Genomic DNA, 12,819 nt, shown 5'->3' on the forward strand with positions numbered 1-12,819 from the left:
CTATGATAAAACAACTACATACTAATTAACATTGATATACCACTTGTTGTTCTCATAACTTTTCAATGTATACATTGATGACACCGATGATGCCGTCGGAAACAGCATACATAAGTCTCGCTTTTTGACTCGGTTAAAGCGACAAAACTCATCCGAAAATATTTTTAAAACATCAAAAGTGTGAATAACACAGCAACAAGCAAAGAAGATACACACTTTTATACTTGCTCGGAGATAATTTCTGTAACTCAGCGAACAATTACTACACTAGTGAATAATAATGTTACGTACATACGTACTCTTCAAAACTCATAACACAATGTTTGCCTTGCAAAATTCCCTCCCTCAAATGTACCATGAAATGGGTAATTGGAAGAAATCACCACTTAACTACGAAATATTGTTCACATTCTTAATTACCACATGCGACTTCGTATTTGAAATTATATTTAAAAAAAAATTGAAAAGCATCAAACCATAGCGAATGAATATTCAAACTCATACATCGATGTTAAAAAACGCATGGCGACAAAAAGATACACCAGTACACAAAACTCAACAAAGAAAACTAAAAACAATACCACCAAAAGTCGGACAGAAAGGGTAAGCAGATCCTGCTCCACAAATGACACCCGTTTTGTTGTACATGTAAGTACAAATCCGATAATAAGTCTAACTCGGAAATCACAGAGGAAAAGACGATGGGATTGTTGTTACAACTATTGGAACATATCTGTCGTCATCTGTGAAACAGATATTCAATATCGGTTAACCATCTCGTGATGACGTCCGCCAAAACTGCAAAGGGATGAATTCAACTTTATGGTTATCATGGTCATTCCGATTGTTTGTTGAAATATACGTCAACAAAATGTAACAAATATGTTTTCATTCTAGTATTCAAGCATCATTCTCAGAGATTTTTTAGTTTTAAACAGTGTGAATATTACAAAGTACGATTTACCCCCCCCCCCCTCCCAAGACAAGGAACTATATCTATGTCGGACTTTGTTTTAAACAAATAAAAAAAAAATCAATAGATTTTAAAAATCGATGCACAATCGATTGTGTATATTTTATCTGGTCATTTTAATGTTTAATGATTTTCCACTCCTGCGTAGTAATTCATGTGAACTCATCATAGACAGATTAACACCACAATATTAAGTTTCCAACATCCTCTATGTATTTACGTACGGGTAAAGGAAACGTAAAAGACAGAACGGATGTCGAACGGACATCCAACGAACAAGTAACGACTTAACGTAAACATAATGGAAGCGTTCCGGATAAAACATATGAACAAGATCAGCGGAAAATAGAAATCAGCAATTCATATAAATGTACATGTAATCATACACATGTATAATTATGATTATAATTCGGAGTTTAGTATGACGTCCATTATCACTGAACTAATCTACTAATTTGTCTAGGGGCCAGCTGAAGAACGTCTCCGGTGCAGGAGTTTCTCGATGCATTGAAGACCCTTTGGTGGCCTTCGGCTGGTGTCTGCTCTGTGGTCGGGTTGTTGTCTCTTTGACACATTCCTCATTTCCATTCTCAATTTTACATATAATATTTAACCCTTTGTCATCTCCTTTCGACAGATTGTAGGTTTAAATTTGCAATATTTGAGTTCAGACTGGCCTGATTATGAGCTCCTTGATAGTGAATACGTGCTCTTACTCTTATATAAATCATGACTAATAAACATTCATGAAATTAAAAAAAAATTGTTATACCAATAAATTCTGACGCGAAATTTTTCAATTGGCATTTATCCGTTTTACGTTCGGTACATATCCGTTGTATCCGTTATCCTTCCGTTCACATCCGTTTCTCATCCGTTCCTCATCAGTTTTATCCGTAATACGTAGGGTAGAAGTCCGTTGGTGAATTGATCTACTCGACATCCAACGTTTGTATAATGGACAAGTAACGGATACAAACGGAAACAGAATAGACAAGTACCGTAAAAAACGGACGACTACCGGACGTTCAACGGACACCTAATCCGTTGGACATCTGTTCAAAGTTTTGAACATGCTCAAAATTATCAACCGGACAGGACCCACGTCGACGGATAAAATGGACGCTGAACGGACATAAAACGGATATTGACGGGCATCTTACGGCTAAGAACGGCGGGCGTGAAACAGCCATGAAGAGATTGAAAAAAGTTAACCGTTCTGCTTCTGTTCGCGCTACCCGGTAAGCTGTGAGGAGTTCTTTACAATTGTTGTCGACATCTGTTAAGGTTGTTTCTGACGAGTTTCTGAAGCGATAAACAGTTTAATAAAGGACATATCAATGACCCTCGATCAATGTCTCGTTGAGCAGCGAGTGGGCAATTAACGTCAAATCAATATGGTCATTATGATTAACAATTGCATACCACTTATGCAAGAGAATTCAGAAAACACGCTTAGGACGCGTGAAATTAAAAATATAGTTGTTTTTCATACACCAGCACTAGGTCGATAAGTGATTTCGTCCGATCAAAGCGGTTTTCTGGAATAAGCTTAATGCTCTCAAATTTTTGTTTTTGGGGTTATGAGCGTTCCTCCTTCGGGTAAATCCTTGAAAGAGCTTTGAGTGCATGAATTAAACAATGTTTTATTGTTCATTATGTCTACTATATAAAGGAAAATTATTCTGAATATATTCGGAAAGACAAATCAAAATCTTAAGATAAATTATTCGCTTAATTCTGCGTTATTGATTTTCAAACTGGTGGTAAATATGCAATTCTCTATTGAAGCTTGAATACCAAATGCACATTATTTTATAGTCTATTTGCCAAGACACGTTTTCTTCTTTTCTCATGAATTACACGATGTGAAATAACGTTAGTAAACGTAAAGTTAACAATGCAGTGTTCAATCAGTTTCGCATATAAACACTTTGCCAATTTGATAGCATGTAACAAGGAACTGGTTGATGTTTTTCTTGAAACGTATAACATATGGTCTTTTTATTCCTATACTACCAACTGGAATAATTCTTACCAGTTTACCATCCTTATCCAGTTGGTGTAAATTACTTGTACCATTCCCACATATATAAACATTTCCATCTCGGTCTATGTCTATACCTCTCTGATTTGAAAATTTATCGCTTTTGTAAGTAAAGACTTTCGCATTATTTACCATTTTAGATACCGATTTCCCGTCTGTGCAAATGTAATCTTTTCTGCTGTTTGCGTGAATGTAATAAGTGTCCCCATTTGTTGATGTTTGTTCAATTTTGGCACCAGAGGTAGCATTTATCCAGGTTAAAGTATTTTCATAAGCAAGAATAAATTCCCCATTGACATGGCAAAATCCATGAACGTAATAAAGCACTTCAATTTTACGGCACTGAATCATTTTCTGTATATCAACAACAAACAATGTTTTATTTTCTGTTGACACAGCAGCCGTCGTGTCAGTCAATTGAACTATGTCAAAAGGTTTGTTTGGTAAACTCAGATCTGTGAGACAGCATCCGTTGTGGTTATATTTCAACACTTTCGATAACTTATGGTGGGTAAAGATAAGGTCACTGTTTATAAAAATGCCACTTAGATATACATTATTTCCAGTGAGGTCAATAACTCTAATAACATTAATATTTCCCGTGTGAAAATTTACTGTTTTCCTAAACAAAAAATTCGGACAACTTGCGTCAGTTTCAATCACTTTAACAAGCCCTATAGCTGCGACTTTTTTCGAAAAATGTACAGCTATATCATTAGCTTCTAAAAAAATGGAAACATTTTTCATTTCGCTTATACATTTCTTGAGTATATCACCAAAGTTGTCCTTATTTTCGTTTATTCTATTCATTTCTAACAAACACTGCAATTCGGAACCATGATGTAAACAGGTATCAAATATAGCAATCCAGTTATCAACAGTACTTTTCAGACTTTCGAGTTCTGCAGACTTTTCGAAAAGTTTCAGACCTACTTCCTTTTTCGATTTGTTTATTTCGTCCTTTATTTGACCTTCAATAATGTTTAAATGCTTAACAATATTATCCTTTATAGTACTGACTTTTGTAAGAATAACTTCAGCCTCTTTTTGGTAATCGGTCCTGAGGTCTTTCCTGTTTTGTATTAAATCGGATAGCTGTTTGCTAGTCTCTTTTAATTCTGTAGACAATTTCGTTGCTTTTTCTTATTTTTTTATACCTGAGACAGCCGCTTCGATTGTTACGACATCTTCGCATTTCCTGTGTAATAAAGTCGCGCATAATGTACATAAAGGTTTAGAATGATCAACGCAATAAGCCTGCACCACCTCTCCGTGGTGTTCTTCGCAATATATCAATGACGAAATGTTTTCTGTTTCCTTGTTAGCTACAAGGTCATTCAATAATATTATCGGGTGTTTTGCTGTCATCTGAAACGATTTGTGACATTGTTCAAAAGATTTACAAAACGCTTCTTCGCATACAATATACCAAGATAACGCTTTTTTAGTTTTGTTGTTCGCTTTGCAAGAGTCGCATATTTTTTTCGCTTCTTTTTAATGCTTGTCTATCCATCATCGAAGCAACAAAATGGTTACCTGGTAATTTTTCGGCCCAGGTCTCCGGATTACCTGTTGACTCTCCCATCAAAATATCCTGTCTACATATTGGACACTTAAACGTTGTTCCAATTTTCTCCTTGTCTACGGTAGACAGAATGTCAGTCTTGATGCATGTCTTGCAGAAAGTATGGAGACATGGTAAATATTTTGGACCTGAAAAGGTCTCCAAGCATATGGTACACGTCAATAAATCATCGAAATTGTCTGCTTTGTCCTGTGCAGTCGCCATCTTTTATGACTGGACTTTAAAAACTTCCTTGTCATGCTAGATAAACATGTAGGTTATATACGATGTATGTTTAAATATACCAGGTAAACAATTTTAAATGCACTTAGCCGTTATGATATCATTTGAACTTATAATATCGTCAACCGTACCAACAACAAAACAAACGACGACAGTTAATGAATGCAGACCGATTATTTCTCAATGTAACCTCTGTCACCGAAAGGGTTACCAAATTTATTAATTACTTTTTTATACCTATAGTTAAAAGACAGAACAGTTACATTAGAGATAGTGGGGATTTCATAAATAAAATAGAAAGTTTAAGGCCTGATCGGGATTGCCTCTTAGTTTCTTTTGACTGCACCAGCATGTATACAAACATGGAGTTCAATGAACTCATTCATTCTGTTGGACGGGCTTATAAGAGTGCAGTAAAAGAAGATTATCCGATAAAACTACCTAGCTGTGAAACAATTAAATCGTTAGTAGCCACAGTGATGAAAAACAATTATTTTGAATTTAATGACCGATACTTTGTACAGAAAATAGGCGCTAGTATGGGAAGTAGATGCAGCCCAGAAATTTGTGATATTAGAGCATTCGAAGTTATCAATGAAATTATTGAAAAATATAAGTATAAAAATAATATCTTATTTTACGGAAGGTATAGAGATGATGCGTTTATAATAGCTCATTCATCACGAGAAGAAGTTTCGGAGTTTTTTAAAATAGCAAATGATCATCACCCTTTATTAAAGTTTACGTTTGAAATTTCAAACGAAGAAATTATCTTTCTCGATACAGTCGTACATAAAGGGTTGAGGTTCAGGAACACCGGTATCCTTGATATTAAGAGCTACACCAAACCTACAAATACGTTTCAATATTTAGATAGGACGTCTATGCATAACCCAACACTCTTCTCCGGATTTATAAAAGGGGAAGCTATTCGCCACCACCGAAACAACAGCAACACGCAAAATTTAAAAGATACTCTTTGTAAATTCAAAGGCCATCTTAAGCAAAGGGGATATAAGGACCTTGAAATACTTCGTAACTGTGAATCGGCTCTCAATATCGAACGACCAGAGTTACTCCGCTTTAAACAAGAATCTGACAAGCAGATACCACTAGTATTTGTAACTAAATATCACTTCTCGTTAGGAAATATAAATAAAGCTTTACGAAAACATTATAAAAAACTAGTTCGCAATGCAAAATATAGGGAGCTATTTCCATAACCACCAATGGTGGCGTATAGTAGACATCGGAACTTAAAAGAAATACTGACTAGATCGGTAGTCAAAGCTTAGTACAATATGAAGGATTGGGTCAGGACCCCTGATGAAGCACCCACCCTTCATATGAGCCACGGAATATTATAGAGTTTGTCCTATTCTGTACTGCAGAAACACGATGTGTTGGGTCCTGGAGAATAGGCAAACGTGGCTGATAGATACTTCCAGACCTTCAACATGTCAAAGTACGGACTTTAATACGGAGCCTTGGCTCACACCGAACATAAAGCTATAACGTGCTCTGAAAATTGCAAGTTTAAAATCATTTAAACAGGAGATCAACGGTCTAATTAGATAAAACAAAAACGAGAAACACTTATGATAGTTATCAAAGGTACCAGGCTTATAATTTAATACGCCAGACGCACGTTTCGTCTACACAAGACTCATCGGTGCCGCTCAGATAAAAATAGTTAGAAACCCAAACAAGTACAAAGGACCCAGAACCACATAAACAAACGAAAACCACTGAAAATCATGTTCCTGACGCAAACAAATGAAGCGGGATTAAACGTTTTGATATGTACCAACTTTTATCCTTACCTGAAAAAAAGTGTAAAATCACGATATAGACACACTATAAAATATCAATAAAAATGTTTAACTCAATTAAAAAAAACATGAATATGGAAGATAACAAAATCATATATTGACCATGTTTTTGCTGACCATCATATAAAGGAAAATGTGAATCTATAGAAATCAACATTGTATATTAAGTAAATAGTCGTACGTGCAAATAAATAAAAATGAATCGATAAAATAATCTAATTGATTCAAATTGTGTAAGTACTAAATAAGTCTCATTTTATCATATAATAATAAGATATATTAAGGCCCCTTGCTGTTTCATTTATTTCTTTGATTGTATGTTATCGTATTTTGTAATTTACTTCTTGTTTCAATGTGACGGAGTGTTTTTAAAATAAAGCATATTGTATTGTATTGTTATACCTTGTTCGCAAATTACAAGGTATCACAACTCATTAATACGACATATTTTGAAATACCTTTAAATAATATTTGGACAAAATAATCAAACTGTATCATAAATATGATTTGATAAAATATATAAATGATAATAACAAAATTATCTTTTCTCTTTTTTCCAATTTTATTTAATTTCCAAATTTCACTTCATTTGCTTAACTCTATACAAAGAGAGATAACTCAAGAATTTCTAGTGTAAAATTTGACATGTTTCAAAATTTCAATTGCTTAACTTTATATTAAGAGAGATAACTCAAAAACATTTCTAATGTAATTTTTGACATGTTACACTTGTATATAGTTTTGTTCATTTTGGTTTGATTTTTCCCTTTAGATTTTCTCTTTTTGAATAACTTTTCCCATTTCTCTGTTTACTTCAAAGTTATATAAATTATTGTTGTTTCAATACGCATGATACAATGAGATAAGACCACACTATTTATCTTGTGGTCAGTGATTAACAGCTGGACACTGGCATCAACAGATGATTGACATATTAGCCCCTCCTAAATGCCTATATATTTAGATTAATTACCATGTGATTTTATTTACATGAGTTCAGTATCAATGTACTCCCTGTTGCGATATGATAATGATTTTTGGATTTTTACAAACTGTGCAGAATAATACTTACTTCAAAATTATGTGATAAAAAAAATATCTTAATATAATCACTGCTAGACTGTAGTGCTACTTTAACGCAACTTAACCATTTTTCAATACAGCGAATTTGATTTTACAAGCTGAGATATATTTACAATGTAAAGTAAACATAATGTAGTTAAAACAACAAATTTTGTCAAATAAAAGACAAACCATTTATTGCTATGGCACAATAATTGATTAAAAAAAATCTTATTTTGTAACTTGTGTTACAGAAACTTAAACTGCTTTTAATGATAGTTTTAAAGACAATTTCATCTTTGAAATGTCTTAAGAAATTTCACAAAGTGCTACTCTTCCCGTCCTAATACAAGTTACGAAAAACATTTTGCTGTTGTTTTTGAATCGAATTATCCAAGGTTCTTCTAATCCAATTGCTTTAGCGTCAAATGTACGAATTAGCTTGCCATCCTTTGAAAGTTGGTGTATGTTTTTTGAATTATATCCACAAATATATATGTTTTCATCACAATCCTTAGAAATACCTCTAGGCAATGCAAGTGTTTTATTGTTATATACCATTGTTTTATTTCTAGGTTTTGCAATGATTATTTCGTTTCGCCCATTTCCGCATATATAATCGTTTGTGCTGCCTGCCCAAACAAACCAACTTTCGCCGCTTGTTGTTTTTGTTTTTATTCGTGCTCCTGATGAGGCATTAATCCACGTGATACACGTATCGTTCACGCCAATTAATGTACCGTCTGTGTATGCTATACCATAAATTACAGAATCAATGGTAAGTGTTTGTAATAAATTCATTTTCTTCATATCTATTATAAAAACGAACTGTTCTCCTGTCGACACCACGGCTCTTTGTTTGTCCGTCGGTGAAATGTCATAGGTTTGTTTAGGAAGAGCAAGTGTGCAAAGTGTGGATCCGTTTTGATTAAATTTTACCACCTTCGAGTCATTATACACGACAAACAATAATTCAGTCTCGAAGAATATTCCACTAGTATGACCAAATCGACATTGGAGTTGAATAGTTCGCAATAGTTTCACATATTCTGTTGGATAATTTAAAGATTGATTTACTTCTGATTGATGATAAGCACTATCTAATTTACTCTCGGAAATGCTTATGTGACCAAGAGAATTAATTTTATCTCGAAATTGCACGAAATCTTTGTCATCTGTGAAATTTATGGTCATATCCTGAATTTTAGAAATGTTTTGTGAAAAGTCCTTATCGAAAGTTGCTTTGTTGCCAGAAATTTTGTTTATTTCAAACAGACATTGCTGATCAGAACCGTGTTTCAAACATGTTTCCGTTAGCGATATCCAGTTAACTATTGTACTTTCGAGGCTTTCTAATTTTGCTGCATCATTTGATACGGCTAATTCTATCTGTTTTTTAGATTTTGATATTTCTGCATTAATTTTGTCTTCTTTTTCACTGATCTGTTTGAATAAATCTTGTCTAATACATTTAACTTTGTCCTGCATTTCGGATGCGTCATTTTTACATTTTGCTAACAGTTCTTTACGATTCTTAATTAAGGCCTTTAATACTTCTCTCTTTTGTTTAAGATTTTCTACAAATTGTGCTGTTTGCTTAGAATCCTTGATACCTGAAGCTGCATTCTCAATCGAAATTACTTCGTCACATTTTCTATGCGCTAACGTTGCACATAATGTACATAAGGGTTTACTATGTTGAACACAGTAAATCTTAATTATCTCTTCCGCATGTTCTTCACAGCTTAGTATTGTTGAAATGTTCGACTTCTCATTTGTTGTTGAAAATTCTTTCAGTAATACTAACGGGTGTTTTGCACTAATCTTAAAGGATTTATGGCATATTTCGCACGCCTTGCAGAACGCCTCTTCGCATACTGGACACCACGACAATGCAAGTTCGGATTTATTGTTCAACTTACACGAATCACACATTTTTTCGCTTCTTTTAATTGCTTGTCTATCCATCATTGAAGCAACGAAATGGTTACCTGGTAGTTTTTCGGCCCAGGTCTCCGGTTGACCTGGTGACTCTCCCATCAAAACATCCTGTCGACATATCGGACACTTAAACGTTGTTCCAATTTTCTCCTTGTCCAAGGTAGACAGAATGTAAGTGTTTATGCATGTCTTGCAGAACGTATGCAGACATGGTAAATATTTTGGTGTTGTAAAGGTCTCCAAACATATTGTACATGTCAATAAATCATCTAAAGTGTCTGTTTTGACCTGTGCAATCGCCATTTTAGATTGCTGGACTTTAAACGTCCTTGTAATGTTAGATTAACATGTAGGTTATCTACGATCTATATTTAGATATACCAGATAGATAAACTTAAATGCACTAAGCTGATATCATTTGAATTCGTTATATCGCCAAAATGACCCTATAATAAAACCTTGTTTTTTTAAGATATATTTTCTTTTTGTATCATATTATCCTTATTATGTAGGTAATCTGGTAAAAAAAGATAGACAGCCTGAATGGTACAATAAAGAAATCTCATATGCAAGAAAAATGAGAGATAAATATCACTCACTGGGAATGTGGGCTGAATATAGATTCTGGAGAAACAGAACAAAACATGTTATTGATAAATCTAAACAGAAATATTATAATGATATGATAAAAGACTCAAAAGATTCTAAAACACTATGGAAATGTATTCACAGCCTAAATCCATCTAATCCATCAAAACCACATGAACTTATTACAACTGGAGACCATAAAACAACCGATAATAAAGAAATTGCTAATACGTTCAATAATTATTTCACCTCATGTGTTGAAAAATTAAGGCATAGTAGGGCACCAATCAACTCAAATTTTAATACTCTGACAAACTATGTACAAATGAAATTCTTGAAAAAAAGGCATAATAAATTCATCATTCATCCAGTAAAAGTTTCAGAACTATTTGCTGAAATAACTAAACTAGATGTTAAGACATCTTCTGGTACTGACAATATAGGTCCTAAGATTTTAAAAACTTAGTGCTCCTTTCATAGCATCTTCCTTAACATACATTTTTAATCGAATGATTGATACTGGTATTTATCCATCTGTTTTAAAAAATGCCAAAGTAGCTCCAATTTTCAAATCTGGTGAAAAAAATGTAGCTAGCAATTACAGACCAATATCTGTTTTGCCAACATTATCAAAATTAATTGAGAGACATGTATCAAAACATCTTTATAAATATTTAACAAAGTTTGATATTTTACACCCTTCCCAGTCTGGTTTTAGACCCAACCATTCATGTCAAACTGCCCTCATTAATATTATTGATAAATGGCTACACGAAATGAATAATGGAAATATCAATTTGGCAGTCCTCTTGGATTTTAAGAAAGCTTTTGATGTTGTTGATCATGAAATTCTATGTAAAAAACTTCTTATTTATGGCTTCCATGAAGATACTGTTAATTTTTTAAAATCATATTTGAGTGAAAGAACACAGCAAGTCCATATAAATAATCAGTTTTCTAATAAAAAGTTTATAAATTTTGGTGTTCCACAGGGCTCAATACTTGGTCCCATTTTGTTTGTTTTGTTCATAAATGACCTTCCATTACACATTAAAAACTGCCATACAAACTTGTATGCTGATGACACAACTATGCATACATCAGGAAAGACTATTGGTGACATGCAATTAAAAGTACAAGATGATCTCCAATGTGTTGAAAAATGGTGTCATGAAAATAGCATGTTCATAAATTCAGATAAGACGAAATGTATGGTTATAGGTACAAGAAAAAGGCTGCGTTTAAATCAAGCAGATCCAGTTCTAACTATTGAGAATAATATTCTTCAAAAATCATCAATTGAAAAACTTTTAGGTGTTAGAATTGACTCTAATCTGTCCTGGACAGGCCATATTAATTACTTATGTTCATCAATTTCATCAAGAATTTTTTTACTCTCTAAAATCAAGAAATTTCTAAATATTGATCTAAGAAAATTATTTTATAATGGTTATATTCTCCCACTGATAGATTATTGTTGTATTATTTGGAGTGGTTGTGCTAAAAATGAGCTAGTCAGAATAATAAAATTGCAAAAAAGGGCTGCAAGACTTATTTTAGATGCTGATCCACTTTCATCATCAGCTCCACTGTTTAAACAGCTTGGATGGATGACAGTTGAGAACAGAATCTCATACCACAAATCAGTTTTGATGCATAAATGTCTTAAGAATGAAGCCCCTGTATATCTCACTGAAAAGTTTAAAGAAATGCCAGAAATAAACCAATATTGTTTGAGAAATGCCTCTTGCAAAAATTTACAAGTTCCAAAAGCCAAAACAGAGCTTTATAAGAAATCTTTTATATATTCAGGATCTATTTTATGGAATAACTTACCAATATCCCTGAAAAGATCAACCTCAAGTACAAGCTCATTCAAAAAAGATTTAAAAAATTACTTGATGGAACATTACGAAGCTGTGCGTTTTTTTATATGCATAATAATTTTCACACACTTACTCAAACTTATGATATTGTTGATGCCAATACTATACATGTCATATATGAATTTGTAACTTTTACCTGTTTTGAAAATTGTATATTTCATAACAATTTTTTATTTCATTATTCATGTATGTGTGTCTGTTTGATATTTTGTATTTGTTTGTTATATTTCATTGTATTTTATGAGGGCCTCAGGGAAGATTAGCTTTACAGCTAACTGTGTAACCCTCTTTAAATAAAGAATTATTATTATTATTATTATTATTATTATTATTATTAACATGATTAATTCATAAATCATTTCATTATATTTTTCATACTAAGAGGAATTTAAAGGGACTGTCACTATCGAAACAAATTATCGTCATTCATCATGATGTTTATTTTGATATCAAAACGATGTCATTCAACACATAACCATAATTTGATATTTAATTTTTAAATTCGCATAAATCATTCAAAAATATATAAAATCATAAGATAGACTAGTATTTGTTCAGCTTGCCAGGCTTTTATGGTCATTTTAACCCATCGTTGTATGTCTTTACTTTTTTCACATATTTGTTTATTTTTTGTCCATTTGTAGACATAGGTAGAAATAATTAGAACACATGGGTTAAAAAAA

The 12,819-nt window shown here is 33.0% G+C and overlaps 3 protein-coding genes across 3 annotated transcripts; 1 reads left to right on the top strand and 2 right to left on the bottom strand.

The window, feature by feature from the left end:
- Positions 1-2,599: 2,599 nt before the first annotated feature.
- LOC139500807 (uncharacterized) lies at positions 2,600-4,155 on the bottom strand. The gene has a single exon (XM_071289674.1). The coding sequence runs from the start codon at positions 3,828-3,830 to the stop codon at positions 2,883-2,885; it is 948 nt and encodes a 315-aa protein (XP_071145775.1). The 5' UTR covers positions 3,831-4,155; the 3' UTR covers positions 2,600-2,882.
- A 3,802-nt stretch (positions 4,156-7,957) lies between these two features.
- Positions 7,958-9,977, bottom strand: LOC139501570 (E3 ubiquitin-protein ligase Trim36-like). Its single transcript, XM_071290687.1, has one exon. The coding sequence runs from the start codon at positions 9,963-9,965 to the stop codon at positions 8,031-8,033; it is 1,935 nt and encodes a 644-aa protein (XP_071146788.1). The 5' UTR covers positions 9,966-9,977; the 3' UTR covers positions 7,958-8,030.
- Positions 9,978-10,239: 262 nt separating this feature from the next.
- Positions 10,240-10,716, top strand: LOC139500214 (uncharacterized). Its single transcript, XM_071288954.1, has one exon. The coding sequence runs from the start codon at positions 10,240-10,242 to the stop codon at positions 10,714-10,716; it is 477 nt and encodes a 158-aa protein (XP_071145055.1).
- The last annotated feature ends 2,103 nt before the right edge of the window (positions 10,717-12,819 follow it).

This window comes from Mytilus edulis, chromosome 13 (genome assembly GCF_963676685.1).
Source record: "Mytilus edulis chromosome 13, xbMytEdul2.2, whole genome shotgun sequence".
In the NCBI taxonomy this organism is placed as follows: domain Eukaryota; kingdom Metazoa; phylum Mollusca; class Bivalvia; order Mytilida; family Mytilidae; genus Mytilus; species Mytilus edulis.

Coding starts and splice junctions, on each gene's coding strand:
- LOC139501570 (XM_071290687.1), bottom strand. CDS start 9,965: ATGGCGATTGCACAGGTCAAAACAGACACTTTAGATGATTTATTGACA.
- LOC139500214 (XM_071288954.1), top strand. CDS start 10,240: ATGAGAGATAAATATCACTCACTGGGAATGTGGGCTGAATATAGATTC.
- LOC139500807 (XM_071289674.1), bottom strand. CDS start 3,830: ATGAATAGAATAAACGAAAATAAGGACAACTTTGGTGATATACTCAAG.